General features: G+C 41.8%; 2 protein-coding genes across 7 annotated transcripts in view; both read left to right on the top strand.

Moving 5' to 3' along the window:
* LOC135519528 (rap guanine nucleotide exchange factor 4-like) overlaps positions 1-5876 on the top strand; it is a 52723-nt gene extending 46847 nt beyond the window's left edge. For all 3 annotated transcript variants that reach the window (XM_064944759.1, XM_064944760.1, XM_064944761.1), the window contains 6 exons: positions 1657-1747; positions 3258-3308; positions 3547-3634; positions 4669-4733; positions 4832-4886; positions 5004-5876. In XM_064944759.1, coding sequence (XP_064800831.1) covers positions 1657-1747; positions 3258-3308; positions 3547-3634; positions 4669-4733; positions 4832-4886; positions 5004-5131 — 478 coding nt within the window. In that variant the 3' untranslated portion in view covers positions 5132-5876. The remainder of the gene's footprint in view (positions 1-1656; positions 1748-3257; positions 3309-3546; positions 3635-4668; positions 4734-4831; positions 4887-5003) is intronic.
* A 334-nt stretch (positions 5877-6210) lies between these two features.
* Positions 6211-17489, top strand: part of LOC135519523 (mitogen-activated protein kinase kinase kinase 20-like) — a 50496-nt gene continuing 39217 nt past the window's right edge. For 3 of the 4 annotated variants that reach the window (XM_064944753.1, XM_064944751.1, XM_064944754.1), the window contains exons 1-3: positions 6211-6399; positions 8204-8397; positions 11271-11358. In XM_064944753.1, the coding sequence (XP_064800825.1) occupies positions 8239-8397; positions 11271-11358 (247 nt within the window). In that variant the 5' untranslated portion in view covers positions 6211-6399; positions 8204-8238. Of the gene's footprint in view, positions 6400-8201; positions 8398-11270; positions 11359-17489 lie in introns of those variants that run through there. The other variant, XM_064944755.1, reaches the window with a different exon arrangement.

The following is a 17489-nucleotide window of genomic DNA, read 5'->3' as shown; positions in this document are numbered from 1 at the left end:
GGTGTCAGGTTTCCTCTAGATGTGACACTTGGCATTCAGCCCAAAGAGTTCAATCTTGGTTTCATCAGACCAGAGAAACTTGTTTCTCATGGTCGGAGTGCGCTTTACGTGCCTTTTGACAAATTCCAAGCGGGCTGTCATGTGCCTTTTACTGAGGAGTGTCTTCCATCTGGCCACTCTACCATAAAGGCCTGATTGGTAGAGTGCTGCAGAGATGGTTGTCCTTCTGGAAGGTTCTCCCATCTCCACAGAGGAACTCTGGAGCTCTGTCAGAGTGACCATCTGTTGCGAGAATTATGTTCTCAATGTTCATAAACTGAACTTAAATTAACTACTCAGTCTGCAACCCAGAATTTGTAAGATACTGGTTGAAATGAAAACAGACAGAGGCCCAGCCTACAATAGTCGAATGTTTATTCACGAGAACGTTCTGAAGTCCACAATACAAAGTCATCCATTTTATAGCGGTGCACATACTTCCACACGAACAGTAAGTATCCTACGCACATAGTGTGTCAATACCCAGTCGACAAAGATTAGGGACCGTGAGAAGCACTCCCTGTCCTCCCTCAAGACAGGGAGTACTCACTGCCCTCTCCCAAATCTCTGAGGCCCCTAGCAAGTTTGGCACCGAATTCTGCTCAGACAGTCTGTGTTTAAGATACTATAAAGATATATTGTTTTACCCTAATTCTGACTAAAACTACACACATCATTAATTATACTTTTACTGGCTAAACCTAAACAAACCCATCAGATAATAAAGGTATGATTCTAATCAATTTCATACAATTATATGGTTTCAGGGTGGAATATTCTAATCATTCATTTAAACATAACAATTCCATTCACATCGGGTTCTTGGTCACCTCCCTGACCAAGGCCCTTCTCCCCTGAGCCCAGTTTGGCCGGGTGGCCAGCACTAGGAAGAGTCTTGGTGGTTCCAAACTTCTTCCTTTTAAGAATGATGGAGGTCACTGTGTTCTTGGGGACCTTCAATGCTGCATAAATGTTTTGGTACCCTTCCCCAGATCTGTGCCTCGACACAATCCTGTCTCAGAACTCTACGGACACTTCCTTCGACCTCATGGCTTGGTGTTTGCTCTGACATGCACTGTCAACTGTGGGACCTTATATAGACAGATGTGTGACTTTCAAAATCATGTTCAATCAATTGAATTTACCACAGGTGGACTCCAATCAAGTTGTAGAAACATCTCAAGTAGGATCAATGGAAACAGGATGCACCTAAGCTCAATTTTGAGTCTCATACTAAAGGGTCTTAATACTTACGCAAATAACTGTGTGTCTGTCTGTTCTGTTTAAATTTTGTCTGTCTCACTGTGTATAAATGTCTGTCTGTCTCACTGTGTGTCTGTCTGTCTCAAACAAGTTTTTGCTTTGTAATTATGGGGTATTGTATGTAGATTGAGATTTATTTTTCTTTGATCAATTTGTAACTTAACAAAGTTGCTGTAACGTAACAAAATGTGGAAAAGGGGACGGGGTCTGAATACTTTCCGAATGACCTGTACATGTATCATTTTGGTAATGACAAGTGTTTCCTTCATGACCCCCTGTGATGACTTAAATTAGTCACACGTAACATGTTACCTGATACTGATACATCTCTGGACTACTTTCTCTCTGTAACAGCTGTAAGGAGTATAAGAACCTCAACTCCTTCTTCTCTATTATCATGGGCATGAGTAACCCAGCCGTGAGCAGACTGAGTCAGACATGGGAGGTGGGTGTCTCACTGTGTGTCTGTCTGTCTCACTGTGTGTCTGTCTGTCTCACTGTGTGTCTGTCTGTCTCACTGTGTGTCTGTCTGTCTCACTGTGTGTCTGTCTGTCTCACTGTGTGTCTGTCTGTCTCACTGTGTGTCTGTCTGTCTCACTGTGTGTCTGTCACTCTGTCTCACTGTGTGTCTGTCACTCTGTCTCACTGTGTGTCTGTCACTCTGTCTCACTGTGTGTCTGTCACTCTGTCTCACTGTGTGTCTGTCACTCTGTCTCACTGTGTCACTCTGTCTGTCACTGTGTTTTTCACTCTGTCTCTGTCACTGTGTCTGTCACTCTGTCTCTGTCTGTGTGTCTGTCACTCTGTCTCACTGTCTGTGTCTGTCACTCTGTCTCACTGTGTGTCTGTCACTCTGTCTCACTGTCACTGTCTGTCTGTCACTGTCTCTCTCTGTCTGTCTGTCACTCTGTCTGTCACTGTGTTTTTCTCTCTGTCTCTGTCACTGTGTCTGTCACTCTCACTGAGTCTGTCACTCTGTCTCTGACACTGTCTGTCACTCTCTCTGTCACTGTCTGTCACTCTGTCACTGTGTCTGTGTCACTCTCTCTGTCACTGTCTGTCACTCTGTCACTGTGTCTGTGTCACTCTGTCTGTCACTCTGTCTGTGTCACTCTGTCACTCTGTCTGTGTCACTCTGTCTGTGTCACTGTGTCTGTCTGTCACTGTGTCACTGTGTCTGTCTGTCACTCTCTGTCTGTCTGTCTGTCTGTCTCTGTCTGTCTGTCTGTCTGTCTGTCTGTCTGTCACTCTCTGTCTGTCTGTGTCTGTCACTCTCTGTCTGTCTGTGTCTGTCACTCTCTGTCTGTCTGTCTGTCACTGTCTGTCTGTCTGTCTGTGTCTGTCACTCTGTCTGTCTCTGTCTGTCACTGTCTGTCACTCTCTGTCTGTCACTGTCTGTCTGTCTGTCTGTCACTCTGTCTCTGTCTGTCACTCTGTCACTGTCACTCTGTCACTGTCTGTCTGTCTGTCACTGTCTGTCTCTGTCACTGTCTGTCACTGTCTGTCTGTCACTCTGTCTGTCTCTGTCTGTCTGTCTGTCACTGTCACTCTGTCTGTCACTGTCTGTCTGTCTGTCACTCTCTGTCACTGTCTCTGTCACTGTGTCTGTCTGTCTGTCTGTGTCACTCTGTCTGTCTGTCACTCTGTCTGTCTCTGTCTGTCACTCTGTCTGTCTGTCACTCTGTCTGTCACTGTCTGTCTGTCTGTCTGTCACTCTCTCTGTCTGTGTCACTCTCTCTGTCTGTGTCACTCTCTCTGTCTGTCTGTCTGTCACTGTCTGTCACTGTCTCTGTCACTGTCTGTCTGTCACTGTGTGTCTGTCACTCTGTGTGTCTCTCACTGTGTGTCTCTCACTGTGTGTCTGTCTGACATTGTGCATCTGTCTGTCCAACAACACTCAAATGTGTCATCTGCCCAAGAATATGATTTCAATTCCCTGTTACTTGTGTTGACAGAAACTACCCAGCAAATTTAAGAAGTTTTACAGCGAATTTGAAAGCTTAATGGTGAGTACCCTAAACTATTTTTAGTCCCATATCAACCATTCATCCACTCACATAGTCTCTAGCCTTGCTTTCTAAAGCTCCAATTTATTCAAATATTTAATTGAAACGTCACATTCTTGCATGGTCATTTGTCATCTAACAATGTATGTATTGAGCTGCACCACCCTTGGCTGTGACTGTGATGTGCCCACTTAACATGGTTGTGGCAGATCTCAGAACAGTGTGAGTATTTCCACAGGACCCGTCCAGGAACCACCGGGCGTACCGGCTCACTGTGGCCAAGCTGGACCCGCCCATCATTCCCTTCATGCCGCTGCTAATCAAAGGTCAGTGCAGCCCAACACAGCTCTCTCTCACCGTCTACATGACCCTCCATGTTGTTTTACCCAACACAGCTCTCTCCCACCGTCTACATGACCCTCCATGTTGTTTTACCCAACACAGCTCTCTCCCACCGTCTACATGACCCTCCATGTTGTTTTACCCAACACAGCTCTCTCCCACCGTCTACATGACCCTCCATGTTGTTTTACCCAACACAGCTCTCTCCCACCGTCTACATGACCCTCCATGTTGTTTTACCCAACACAGGTCTCTCACACCGTCTACATGACCCTCCATGTTGTTTTACCCAACACAGCTCTCTCCCACCGTCTACATGACCCTCCATGTTGTTTTACCCAACACAGCTCTCTCCCACCGTCTACATGACCCTCCATGTTGTTTTACCCAACACAGCTCTCTCCCACCGTCTACATGACCCTCCATGTTGTTTTACCCAACACAGCTCTCTCTCACCGTCTACATGACCCTCCATGTTGTTTTACCCAACACAGCTCTCTCTCACCGTCTACATGACCCTCCATGTTGTTTTACCCAACACAGCTCTCTCCCACCGTCTACATGACCCTCCATGTTGTTTTACCCAACACAGCTCTCTCCCACCGTCTACATGACCCTCCATGTTGTTTTACCCAACACAGCTCTCTCCCACCGTCTACATGACCCTCCATGTTGTTTTACCCAACACAGCTCTCTCCCACCGTCTACATGACCCTCCATGTTGTTTTACCCAACACAGCTCTCTCCCACCGTCTACATGACCCTCCATGTTGTTTTACCCAACACAGCTCTCTCCCACCGTCTACATGACCCTCCATGTTGTTTTACCCATTTTCTTACCTATTGATTCTTACCTATTGTGTAAAGAAGTTATTATCAGCAAGTTTTGATCTCTTTTTGGAGTGTCAGCCTGGGACACAGTGTATCTAGCTTCTATAGTGTTTGCTCTTGTCAATTCCAATCCTTATTCTTTTGTCTATGTTCTATGTGTGCAATCATATTGCTATTATCTTTCCAGACATGACTTTCACTCATGATGGAAACAAGACGTTCATTGACAGTTTGGTCAATTTTGAGAAAATGGTAAGGCCCTCCCTGAGGATATTGATTTTGACATGATATTATATTGGAAGTCTAAATTCATAATGGTAACATCTATTTTTGTTTTTTTTGTTTTTCAGCGAATGATCGCTAACACAGTGAGAATAGTGAGATACTGCAGAAGTCTGCCATTCAGTAAGTAAACATAGCCGTCTTTAAGTCTTCACTTGACTGGGAAGGTTTCTAAGTGCTTGGGCATACAGGACACGGTTTATAAGGAAGGTGGTATTTCGCTTTCCCATCGTCTCTCAGGTGCCGAACCATCTCAGACCAGTAAGAACCACCTGGACGTGAGGAGCTATGTGCGCCAGCTGACTGTGATTGACAACCAGAGAACACTATCCCAGTTCTCCCACAGACTGGAACCACGCAGGACCTGAAGCTTGGACAGACACGGGACATGTCACATGCTGCTGCTCTACTGCCAACAATAAGCTTGCTTTATATGTTGCACCAGTACACACACATATCCACTTTGCTACATGGAACATCACATTATTGTACATGCAGTTTAGTCAAGTAAGCTGCAGCTGCAGAGTTCATCGGCTCCACCTTCAACTGTATTTCAAATGTCAGTATCATTTCTGCTGCTTGTTTTCCTTTGTGTATCGTTTTCATTTTTGTTATCAATGGGCAGCAGTCACTCTGCTTTAAATTTCAAGTATTTTCAAGTTCATCTTATTCTCATGTCCCTGAAGCTCTATATAATTCTTTGAGGTCACCAGCCCCACGAAAAGGACACAATCTATAAAGTGAATTATCGTTTGGAAATAATCATCCATTTGATTGTTGTACAATAATCTGTGAGGTTTATGTTAAACAGATAACTTTTCCAGGTGAGAACATTGGCTCTTAGTTCACTCTCTAACCTCCTAAATTCCAAATCCTGATATTCAATGTTGTTTCCAATCTTTTTTCTAAATCAGATTTGATGCTTTTTTTATTACACATGTTGTACAATGTGTTCATATATCTATTATGGCCTCAGCATGCAATGATTTGAGATGTTGAGCTGGGATGTACAGTATGTGAGCACGTTCCTCTTTGAAAGTCTCTAAGGTAACCGTTTTCTGCAAACATTTTAGCCATGTATATTCTGTAAATATTAAAAATGAATTCGATGTATCTGCTGTCCATTTGATTGTTCATTGATTATTTTGATAATTAGTTAGTATAATAACTAATTATGAGCTGAGCTGAAAAAATATTTACAGTAGCAATACACTTTTATGCTGTCATAGTATTATCTTTTGATAATAGGAAAATGAATTCAATTCCCTATTAATGCGGGTGTTGGTTGTTATAACATAGACTGCTACTTCATTTTAATGGTGTCGTTGGAGGTGTACCGGTTTTACCCATTGAGTGGCGCTGTTGTCATCAGAATTTGTGAAGCTCTTTGAAAAATGTTGGGATACTTCCCTGGTTTTAATGTCTATGGCTATTTCTCTACAGCGTTCAGCACTCAGCCCAAGTCAAGGAAGAAGTTGTGTAACTAGAAATCCCGGTGTGGGGAAATCATAAACGTCACGCCCGGTTTCCAGGAAAGTGGGTTCTTTACAGTAGTTCTATGTTTACCTGCAGAAGTTAAGCTACCCATTGGATCTGTCAAACTGAATGTTTCTAGTATTTGTTGGAAAATTCAAAGGTAGGCTATGTACTAATATTGCATTATGTTTCAGTGAGTAGGCCTACACGCCATTACATGTTTTCAATTACATACTTTTTTGAAAGTTGTGAATAACAAATTCCATTGTTTTACAGTTGTCTGTTTGGCAAAAGCATTGGTCTCATGCGTGTCATTGCAACAGGCGTGTTATCGAGGACATTGGTATTCTTGCCTTTAAACTCCTGTTGATCCTGAGCTACTGAAGTGACTTAATCTTGCAAAATTATATTCAACACAATTTACACTTGTCTATACATATTTTGTGTGTGGTGTATGTATGCAGTCTAAACTGCATACATACAAATAGACCATTTCCTGGTTGAATTATTTACTGTAAATGCCTGGAGACATTTTGATCATGTAAGTAACAGCAGTGAGACTTCTATTTAGATTTGTTTCGGGTGGTAGTTTAAACTCTGGAGCTGAAGTTTGTACTTCCTGATGGGGGACAGTATGTAATCATATCCGCCACCGGGTTGATATGAATGGGTCAAGCAGACGAGGTTAACGCAATACATTTGGATTATTTCTGCTACATTTTTACATTTTCATCTGTAGAGCTCTGGCAGGTATCCACTTGCCTGTATATGTTCACATGGGTATTGGTCCATAATTTTAATGTCTGTGGCAGAGTGTTGACTTTCCAGTGAGGACAGGCAAAAACGAGCTCCAATAACCCTGTAACCCTTCGGGCTTACGTGTCTACCGAAAATTTCGGAGCTGCTCATGTACTGAAAAGATTGGTGTGAAGCTAAGTATAGCATCAATAGCCGTAAATCAGTAGAGAGAATTGGCTCCCCTCTGTGACAATGGAGGCATTTCCTGCTGAGCTGGATAGCAATCCTGATTTAGGTCCAGGTAGCAGCCTCTTAAAAGCCATAATTGCTGAGCTGTAAATGGGAAACTTCTGAACAATATCCGAGCTACAATTTCCTGTAATGAAGGGATTCTTTCTTTACAAGATGCACTTGGGTTGATATTTAAAAACAAAGGAAAGTGTGCGTTAATTGTTGTCTGTGGGCAAAAAGTTGGTTTGGCGTCCCCTCTACCTATTATCGCACTTTCATTTATATACATTAGGAAGACATGGTCCCTGTTCTTTGAATATAGATTTAGAGGTGTGTAGCACCTTTTGGGTTTGTTTAAATAAAAAAGTGTGTAGTGATAGTGTGTCATGAAAAGTTTGCAGTGATTCATGGGAGACTAGAGGATGCAATCCCTTTAAGAGCTCTGCTGTGTCTAGCTTTGTAGCCTTACATGTACTGTACAGACCACTCTAGACTCTACTGGAACAGTCGGTGACTTTGGCCGTGCGTATTTTGTGCTTAGTGATCACAGTAGAGGGAGAATGCATGCCAGGGATGCCATCCATAGTCCTTATACAAGCAGAGGATCCTGGGACACTCACTTCGTGCTTACTGGTGACTGTGTGGCGTAGGTCTGGGACAGGCGGGCTCGTTGAATGTCCCGTAAATCACTGGCTGAGATCAGGGATATCACGGTGCCACTCCGGGCAGACATAGCCAATGACACGGAGGCCTCCCTGGGGTACTGTTAGCAGCACATCCAGCTTCCCAGTCACACACTCTAATGGTCTGCTCAAGTGTACAGCTGCTCTCAGTTGTGTCACTGGTGCAGGACTTTTACTTTGAGGAATCAGAGGTTTTTTTTGGGGGGGGGGGACAAGCCTATGACAGATTTGAGCATCGGTTCTTAACTGCTTTTTAGTGAGCTCTGTGCTTATTTTTCCTCCTCCACTATCTCCTACCCTGTGGTCCTCCAGACAGACGTTGAGTTGGGGCTGAGTGTTATTATGAGATGTTGCCTCTCAGTGCCTCTTTCGTGCAAATCAAGTTTGATGACATCCACTTCTACGAGAACTGCGGCGGCGGCAGCTTCGGGAGCGTGTACCGAGCCAGGTGGATCCCTCAGGACAAAGAGGTGGCGGTGAAAAAGCTGCTCAAGATCGAAAATGAGGTAGGAGTCCTAATTGCCGAGGCTTTTCATATACTTTTTAATTGTCGGTGTAGTAATCATTTTAATTGCTACCCCGTTTAGTGGGTTGTGGTGACTTTTGGTACCCATCAGTCATAGTCATTATACTCCCCCTCGCTTTGTGCACAGAATTTCACATGCTGTATGCTTTAAAGAACGACTATTGCAAAATGAGGGATCATATTAGGCCCAATTAAAGAATGGATGATTCTGATTCTGGAGATTTCTTGTAAGTGACAAAAATACATCTGATGTACACTACATGACCAAAGGTATGTGGGCACCTGCTCGTCAAACATCTCATTCCGAAATCATGGGCATTGATATGGAGTTGGTCCCCCCCTTTGCTGCTATAACAGCCTCCACTCATCTGGGAAGGCTTTCCACTAGATGTTGGAACAGCGCTGTGGGGACTTGCTTCCATTCAGCCACAAGAGCATTAGTGAGGTCAGGCACTGCTGTTGGGCGATTAGGCCTGGCTCGCAGTCGGTATTCCAATTCATCCCAAAGGTGTTTGATGGGGTTGAGGTCAGGGCTCTGTGCAGGCCAGTCAAGTTCTTCCACACCGATCTCGACAAACCATTTCTGTATGGACCTTGCTTTGTGCATGGGAGCATTGTCATGCTGAAACAGGAAAGGGCCTTCCTCAAACTGTCGCCACAAAGTTGGAAGCACAGAATCGTCTAAAATGTCATTGTAAGCTGTAGCCTTAAGATTAAGGGGCCTAGACTGAACCATGAAAGACAGCCCCAGACCATTATTCCTCCTCCACCAAACTTTACAGTGTTCACTATGTATTGGGCCAGGTAGCGTTGTCCTGGCATCCGCCAAACCCAGATGGTGAAGTGTGATTCATCACTCCAGAGAAGGCTTTCCACAGCTCCAGAGTCCAATGGCGGCGAGTTTCACGCCTCCCCAGCTAACGCTTGCCATTGCGCATGGTGATCTTAGGCTTGTGTGGTGCTGCCCGGCCATGGAAACCCATTTCATGAAGCTTCCGACGAACAGTTCCTGTGCTGTCATTGCTTCCAGAAGCAGTTTGGAACTCTGTAGTGAGAGTTGCAACTGAAGACAGATTATTTTTACGCACTACGAGCTTCAGCCCTCATCGGTTTCGTTCTGTGAGCTTGTGTGGCCTACCACTTTTCAGCTGAGCCGTTGTTGCTCCTAGACATTTCCTCTTCACAATAACAGCAACTACAGTTGACGGGGCAGCTCTAGCAGGGCAGAGATTTGTCAAACTGATTTGTTGGTAAGGTGGCATGCTATGACTGTGCCACGTTGAAAGTCACTGAGCTCTTCAGTGAGGCCATTCTACTGCCAATGTTTGTCTATGGAGATTGCATGGCTCTGTGATTTTGTACACCTGTCAGCAACGGGCTGAAATAGCCGAATCCACTAATTTGAAGGGGTGTCCACATACTTTTGTATATATGGTGTACCTTTTCATACTTATTCTATTTAATATGCCTATTTTGGGGCCTGCAGAAATATTTTTACTGATATCCTACACAATTCTACACAATTTAGATGTCAGCTACAGTGCCTTCAGAAAGTATTCATACCCCAGTGATTTATTCCACATATTGTAATATTACAGCCTGAATTCAAAATGTATTAAATATTTAAAAAATTCACCCATCTACACACATTACCCCATAATGACAAAGTGAATACATGTTTGCAAATAAATTGAAAATGAAATACAAATAAATGTACATAAATATTCACACAACTTAGTCAATACATGTTAGAATCACCTTTTGCAGTGATTACAGCTGTGAGTCTTTCCGGGTTATTCTTTAAGAGTTTTTCACATCTGGATTGTCCAATATTTGCCCATTATTCTTTTCAAAATTCTTCAAGGTCTGTCAAATTGAATGGAGAGCATTGCTAGACAACTATTTTCAGTCGCCATAGATTTTCAAACCGATTTGAGTCAACTGTAACTTGGCCAGTCAGCAACATTCACTGTCTTCTTGGTAAGCAACTACAGTGTAGATTTGGCTTTGTGTTTTCGGTTATTGTCCTGCTGAAAGGTGAATTCCTCTCCCAGTGTCTGGTGGAAAGCAGAATGAACCAGGTTTTCCTGTAGGATTTTGCCTGTGCTTAGCTCCATTCCATGTCTTTTTTTTATCCTGAAAACCTCCCCAGTCCTTAACAATTACAAGCATACCCATAACATGATGGAGCCACCACAAAGCTTGAAAATATGGTGATTGGTACTCAGTAATGTGTTGTATTGGATTTGCCCTGAACATAACACTTTGAATTCAGGACAAAAAGTGAATTGCTTAATTTTCTTTGCCACATTTTTTGGCAGAATTACTTTAATGCCTTGTTGCAAACAGAATACATATTTTGGAATATTTTTTATCCTGTACAGGCTGCCTTCTTATCACTCTGTCAATTAGGTTTGTATTGTGGAGTAACTACAATGTTGTTGATCCAGCCTCACAGCCATTAAACTCTAACTGTTTTAAAGTCCTCATTGGCCTCATGGTAATATCTCTGAGCGGTTTCCTTCCTCTCCGGCAACTGAGTTAGGAAGGACACCTGTATCTTTTTAGTTACTGGTTTGATTGATACACCAATCAAAGTGAAACTAATAACTTCACCATGCTCAAAGGGATATTCAACGTCTGCTTTTTATTTTTTTTACCCATCTACCAATAGGTGCCCTTCTTTTTGAGGCATTGGAAAACCTCCCTGCTCAATTTAATCCATTTAAAATTCCGACTGTAACACAACAACATTTGGAAAAAGTCGAGGGGTGTGAATACTTTCTGAAGGCATTGTATATTCAGTCTGTTTTGTTTGTGAATTCTATGTTTGCCGGTGTGTCCCCTGTTCAGGCTGAAATCCTCAGTGTACTAAGCCATCGGAACATCATTCAGTTTTATGGGGCGATCCTTGAAGCACCCAACTATGGAATCGTCACTGGTAAGTCTCGACAACCCTAATCTTGCTAGTTTGTCATGCAATAGTAACCACAGCTATTATCTCCTCAGGAGATTCAGACCACATTTATATCTATCGGGTTAATGGAAAACCAACAAACACCATCTGTTCATACTTGTTTCACAGCTATTTTGTTTGCTTAGAACTGAATGGTGCTGTGGTCTATATTAACACATTAGTTAGTAGATGGCTTTATGGTTCAGTAAGATTACATGTTGCTGGCTTTTTGTTAATGTTAGCGACTGAGATGTTTTTAGAGTTCATACCATGTGACAGTCCTCACCCTGTGGTATGAGAAACTCCTCCCTGCGCATATTCTGAGTATCACATCACATGGCAGTCATTGGCCGACTCAATACTCCCATGGTTAGGATGTTAGCTATGAACTTTTCAGCCACTGAGTGGTGAATGACACTGCCGTTGATAGAAATAGTGCTCACTAGGTATATATTTACTGTATTGAGTTATACTTTGTGGATTTTCACCTTTCATCTCTTACTTGCAGCCTTGCCTCAGACATGATTCTATCTTTGTTCTCTATAACTAGTTTTCTTTTGGCAAGCTTGAAGGACAATAACTCTCAAAAACAATATTTTGGTATTTGTTTCATGAACACAATTTTCAAGATATAGAACTTTCAAAATGCAGAAAGTGATGATGTGTCAACTCTGTTTTGAAAGCTATATATCTTGAAAACTTGATTGCTGACATGAAAAACATGTTGGGACTGTATCAACAGTGGACTAATGAAACAAACAAAAGTGGTGTTTTCCTTTAAGTTTTTGCAGTTTGGCCTCACAATGACATAAGCAATCAGGTTATTTTGGAAGTGTCCAACCACTACTTTTAGGATGATTTCCACAAATGACATTTAACTACATGTACTCTTTCCCATGTCCCATGCTTACTCCACCTGCTCCTGCTCTTATCCCATAGATTATGGAATGTTGTTGTATGGAAACACACAGCTCCAGTTGGGAAAAAAGAAAGGGAATCACATTGTATAAGCATTGTGCGACTTCATGGATTGAGGAATTGGGAAATATCTTTGTTAAAATCAGGTGTTGCTCGGACAGGAAAACAGATGCCCCTTTGATGTTTCCTCTGTCTGTTTATGTCTTATAATACAGTCATATTTGCCTTTTAGTCGCTACGAGGCAGTAATGTTCAAATCGTTCAGTGTTCTCCGACTTTACATTTCACAACCTCCAGCCAGTGTTACATGGGTGCGAGAGATGGGGTTGGCTCAGTGTTTCCGTTGCAGTCGTTTTGCTGTGGCTCTGCTCCATGACAAAACCATTGCCGCCTCGCCAAAACAAAAAGGAACATAAAACAATATTTCTGCCGAAGCGCACTTTGAAGATAATAGAACAGCCCTTTTCCTCTGCAAACAAAAGGAGTAATGAATAAAAAAATCAGACTACCCCATAGTATAATAGTTTATATAGTTACCTTGTTGTTGTGTGTTCTATGCTAGATAAATATTCATCTCGAGGTGCATTCAAGTTACGAGTGCCGTAGGGATGGAAACATGATTCTGACAAGCAGTCAATGCACAACAATTATTGCAATTTATGAAAACAGCAGTTTTAATGGCCTTTATTAAAAAGAGGGGGCTCCCAGCTTTCCATTCCCGATTGATATATTTCTCAACCCCTAAATATGTGCCAACTGCACCATTTTAGACCCAGAGACTTTAGCAGCTGCATGGTTAAGCAGGTTACTTCTCAGCAATGCACTGTGAGTGCACAGGGGAGAGTGGGGCTATATGTAACACGGGTCAATTGTAGGGTAACTTTGGGTAAAATAATTTTCTTGGAGTGACTTAAAACATTGTGATGAGACAGATTACATTTTTTGTTTCAGCAAGAGTAGTGGCAACCAGGGTGACATGTGGTTTCTGTAAAAAGTACAGGCAGGGGGGTGTTATACCAGGTGGCGGATTACCCCATTATATTATATTCACTGTTTATGCAAGTTTTTTGGGACATAAAATCAATCAATAGGATGCTAACTATTTAAAAGATCACATTTGAGATCTGGCTAATGATTAGCCTGATGGGCTAAATGTAGATAGGCAGCCCCATGCTTCAGCCTTTATATTTATAGCCACCATGCTGCATCAGTTGGGCTACTGATGATAATGCTTATTGCTAATAGCATACCTGATAATATGCATGGTCCAAAATGACTTTAACAAATCATTTTACCAATATGATATTGGGCTCATTTCTAGCGGTGGAAATTACATTTTACATGGTGTCGGCTTTGGATTAGAATGTTATTTTAAAAGGTCACCAGAACTGAGCTTTTCAGTTCTTATACACCCCCCCCCACACACACACACACACACCGCAATATCCAAAGGAAACACTGGGTCGGCTGGTTGTCAAGGAGCTGCTGTCGCTATTTATCAAAGCAGAATCTAATTAGCACCAGATGAAGGAAAGTGTTTTATGACCATTCTGATCATGCCATTTCCACATTCATCAGCTCAGTTATACATTTCTCCTGTCTGCTCATATATCAGGAGCTGGTGTCTCAGCTATCTAACAAACAATGTCTATCAGGAGATTACATTTGTCTCGGCTGACCCACGTGGCATCGTGTTTGTCAATAACTACCTACATTTACTGCAGGAAAGCAAATGTTTTTTATGTCATAACACCTTATATCGTTATTCCTTTGAGTTTAGGATTCATACTCACTTTGAGGGGGCTATACTGTGATGGACAGCAACACTTTGTATGATAATACAACTTCCTGAACTGCTTTTATCTAAAAATTTGCCACTCTTAGAAAAAAGGGTTCCAAAATGGTTCTCCAGCTGTTCGCATAAGATCACTCTTTTTGGTTCCAGTTAGAACTGTTTTTGGTTCCAGGTAGAACCCTTTTGAGGTCATACATGGAAAATTTGTAGGTTTGAGGTTTCTCTCTTTGGAAAGGGTTGTACATGGAACCCATAAGGGTTCTACCTGGAACCAAAAGGGTTCTGCCTGGAACCAAAAATGGTTCTTCCAAGACCCTTTTAGGTTCTAGATAGCACCTTTTTTTAAGAGTGTAGTGTAGTTTTTATACAGTACCCAAGACAAATATGTGAGTTAATTTGACCATTGGATAAAAAGCTACTGCTTATATACTGCAATGTGGGTTGGATTGAATTGAGCCCCTGATCTTCATTTTCAAGGTGATGATTGCACTTTTCTTCCCAACACAATACCGCAATAAATGTGAATACCTTATTAAATGTGAGTCCACATTTCAAAGATTTATTTTGCGCACCATGGGGGATTTGAACTTACACTGCTAGTTGCATCACAATCTCACACTCAATTTGTGCAAATATATACAAAAATATTTCAGCAGATTATGTGTGTTTTTAGTTCCTTTGAAAATACACACATTTTTGTGTGACTTAATTCTTAGGAAAATACACAACTCTTTGTGCGACTACATTCATTGGAAAATAAAAAATTTTGGGGGGGAAACTTCGGAACAATATTTTGAAAGTTATTGGAGCTCAAATCAAAATCAAATTTATTTATATAGCCCTTCGTACATCAACTGATATCTCAAAATGCTGTACAGAAACCCAGCCTAAAACACCAAACAGCAAGCAATGCAGGTGTAGAAGCATGGATTTTGCAACTATAATGAGTTTGCATAACAATCGGAAATCTGTATTTTTGGGCACCGATTTTTGCCGATTTAAAAAAAAAAAAAAAAAAAAAAAAAAACGTTTACAAAAATGATACCTTTTTATTTAACTAGGCAAGTCATTTTAGAACACATTCTTATTTTCAATGACGGCCTAGGAACGGTGGGTTAACTGCCTTGTTCAGGGGCAGAACGACAGATTTTCACCTTGTCAGCTCATGGGATCCAAACTTGCAACCTTACAGTTAACTATTCCAACGCTCTAACCACCTGCCTCTCATTGCACTCCACGAGGAGACTGCCTGTTACGCGAATGCAGTAGAAACCAAGGCAACTTATCTTATAAAAAACAATAAATCATAATCACTAGTTATAACTACACATGGTTGATGATATTACTAGTTTATCTAGCGTGTCCTGCGTTGCATTTAATCAATGCAACGCTTGGGGATGATTTAACAAGAGCGCATTTGCGAAAAAGCACAATCGTTGGACGACTGTACCTAACCATAAACACCAATGCCTTTCTTAAAATCAATACACAGAAGTATATATTTTTAAACCTGCATATTTAGCTAAAAGAAATCCAGGTTAGCAGGCAATATTAACCAGGTGAAATTGTCACTTCTCTTGCGTTCATTGCACGCGGAGTCAAGATATATGCAACAGTTTGGGAAGCCTGGCTTATTGCAAACTAATTTGCCAGAATTTTACGTAATTATGACATAACATTGAAGGTTGTGCAATGTAACAAGACTATTTAGACTTAGGGATGCCACCCATTAGATAAAATACCGGACGGTTCCGTATTTCACTGAAATAATAAACATTTCGTTTTCAAAATGATAGTTTCCAGATTCAACCATGTTAATGACCAAAGGCTCGTATTTCTGTGTGTTATGTTATAATTAAGTCTATGATTTGATAGAGCAGTCTGACTGAGCGGTGGTAGGCAGCAGCAGGCTCGTAAGCATTCATTCAAACAGCGCTTTCGTGCATTTTGCCAGCAGCTCTTTGCAAGCACAGCGCTGTTTATGACTTCAAGCCTAATGGCTGGTGTAACCGATGTGAAATGGTAAGCTAGTTAGCGGGGTGCGCGCTAATAGCGTTTCAAATGTCACTCGCTCTGAGACTTGGAGTAGTTACATACACTCAATTAGTATTTGGTAGCGTTGCCTTTCAATTGTTTAACCTGGGTCAAATGTTTCAGATAGCCTTCCGCAAGCTTCCCACAATAAGTTGGGTGAAATTTGGCCCATTCCTCCTGACAGAGCTGGTGTAACTGAGTCTGGTTTGTAAGGCCTCCTTGCTCGCACACGCTTTTTCAGTGCTGCCCCAAATCTTCTATAGGTTTGAGGTCAGGTCTTTGTGATGGCCACTCCAATACCTTGACTTTCTTGTCCTTAAGCCATTTTGCCACAACTTTGGAAGTATGCTTGGGGTCATTGTCCATTTGGACGACCCATTTGTGACCAAACTTTAACTTCCTGACTGATGTTTTGACATTAAGCTTCAATATATCCACATCATTTTCCTTTCTCATGAAGCCATCTATTTTGTGAAGCGCACCAGTCCCTCCTGCCGCAAAGCACCCCCACAACATGATGCTGCCACCCCCGTGCTTCACGGCTGGGATGGTGTTCTTTGGCTTGCAAGCCTCCCCTTTTTCCTCCAAACATAACGATGGTCATTATGGCCAAACAGTTATATTTGTGTTTCATCAGACCAGAAGACATTTCTCCAAAAAGTACGATCTTTGTCCCTATTTTGCAGTTGCAAACCGTAGTCTGGATTTTTTTATGGTGGTTTTGGAGCAGTGGCTTCTTCCTTGCTGAGCGGCCTTTCAGGTTATGTCGACATAGGACTCGTTTTACTGTGGATGTAGATACTTTTGTACCTGTTTCCTTCAGCATCTTCACAAGGTCCTTTGCTGTTGTTCTGGGATTGATTTTCACTTTTCGCACCAACGTATGTTCATCTCTAGGAGACAGAACGCGTCTCCTTCCTGAGCGGTATGATGGCTGCGTGGTCCCATGGTGTTATACTTGCATACTATTGTTTATTATTTTTTTAATGGACAAAAAAAATAATTCAAAAACAAGGACATTTCTAAGTAACCGCAATCTTCTGAACAGTAGTTTATATATTCTCCAATCTGGAAACCCTCATAAAATTCAACATAGCCTTGTATAAAATGCATTATGAAAGAAATGGTGTAACAAAAAGTGTAGCCTTGTATTAAATGCGTTATGAAGAAAATTGTGTAGGCCTACTGTTGCCTACATGAAAAAAGGGCCTCTCTGACTGCAAGTGTACCAGTGTCCCAAAGTGTTAAACAGAAAACAAGCATAGAAAACAGTATTGACATTAATAAAAAAATAATTTAAAAAAGTAAGCCTACTATGATAGTGTAGAAAACCATTGCCCATCATGCATTGCTCTAATAACATTCAATA

The sequence above is a fragment of the Oncorhynchus masou genome, chromosome 29, assembly GCF_036934945.1.
Source record: "Oncorhynchus masou masou isolate Uvic2021 chromosome 29, UVic_Omas_1.1, whole genome shotgun sequence".
NCBI classification, from domain to species: Eukaryota; Metazoa; Chordata; class Actinopteri; order Salmoniformes; family Salmonidae; genus Oncorhynchus; species Oncorhynchus masou.
Note: the sequence above shows the minus strand (reverse complement) of the source record. Positions and strands in the feature narration are given on the sequence as shown.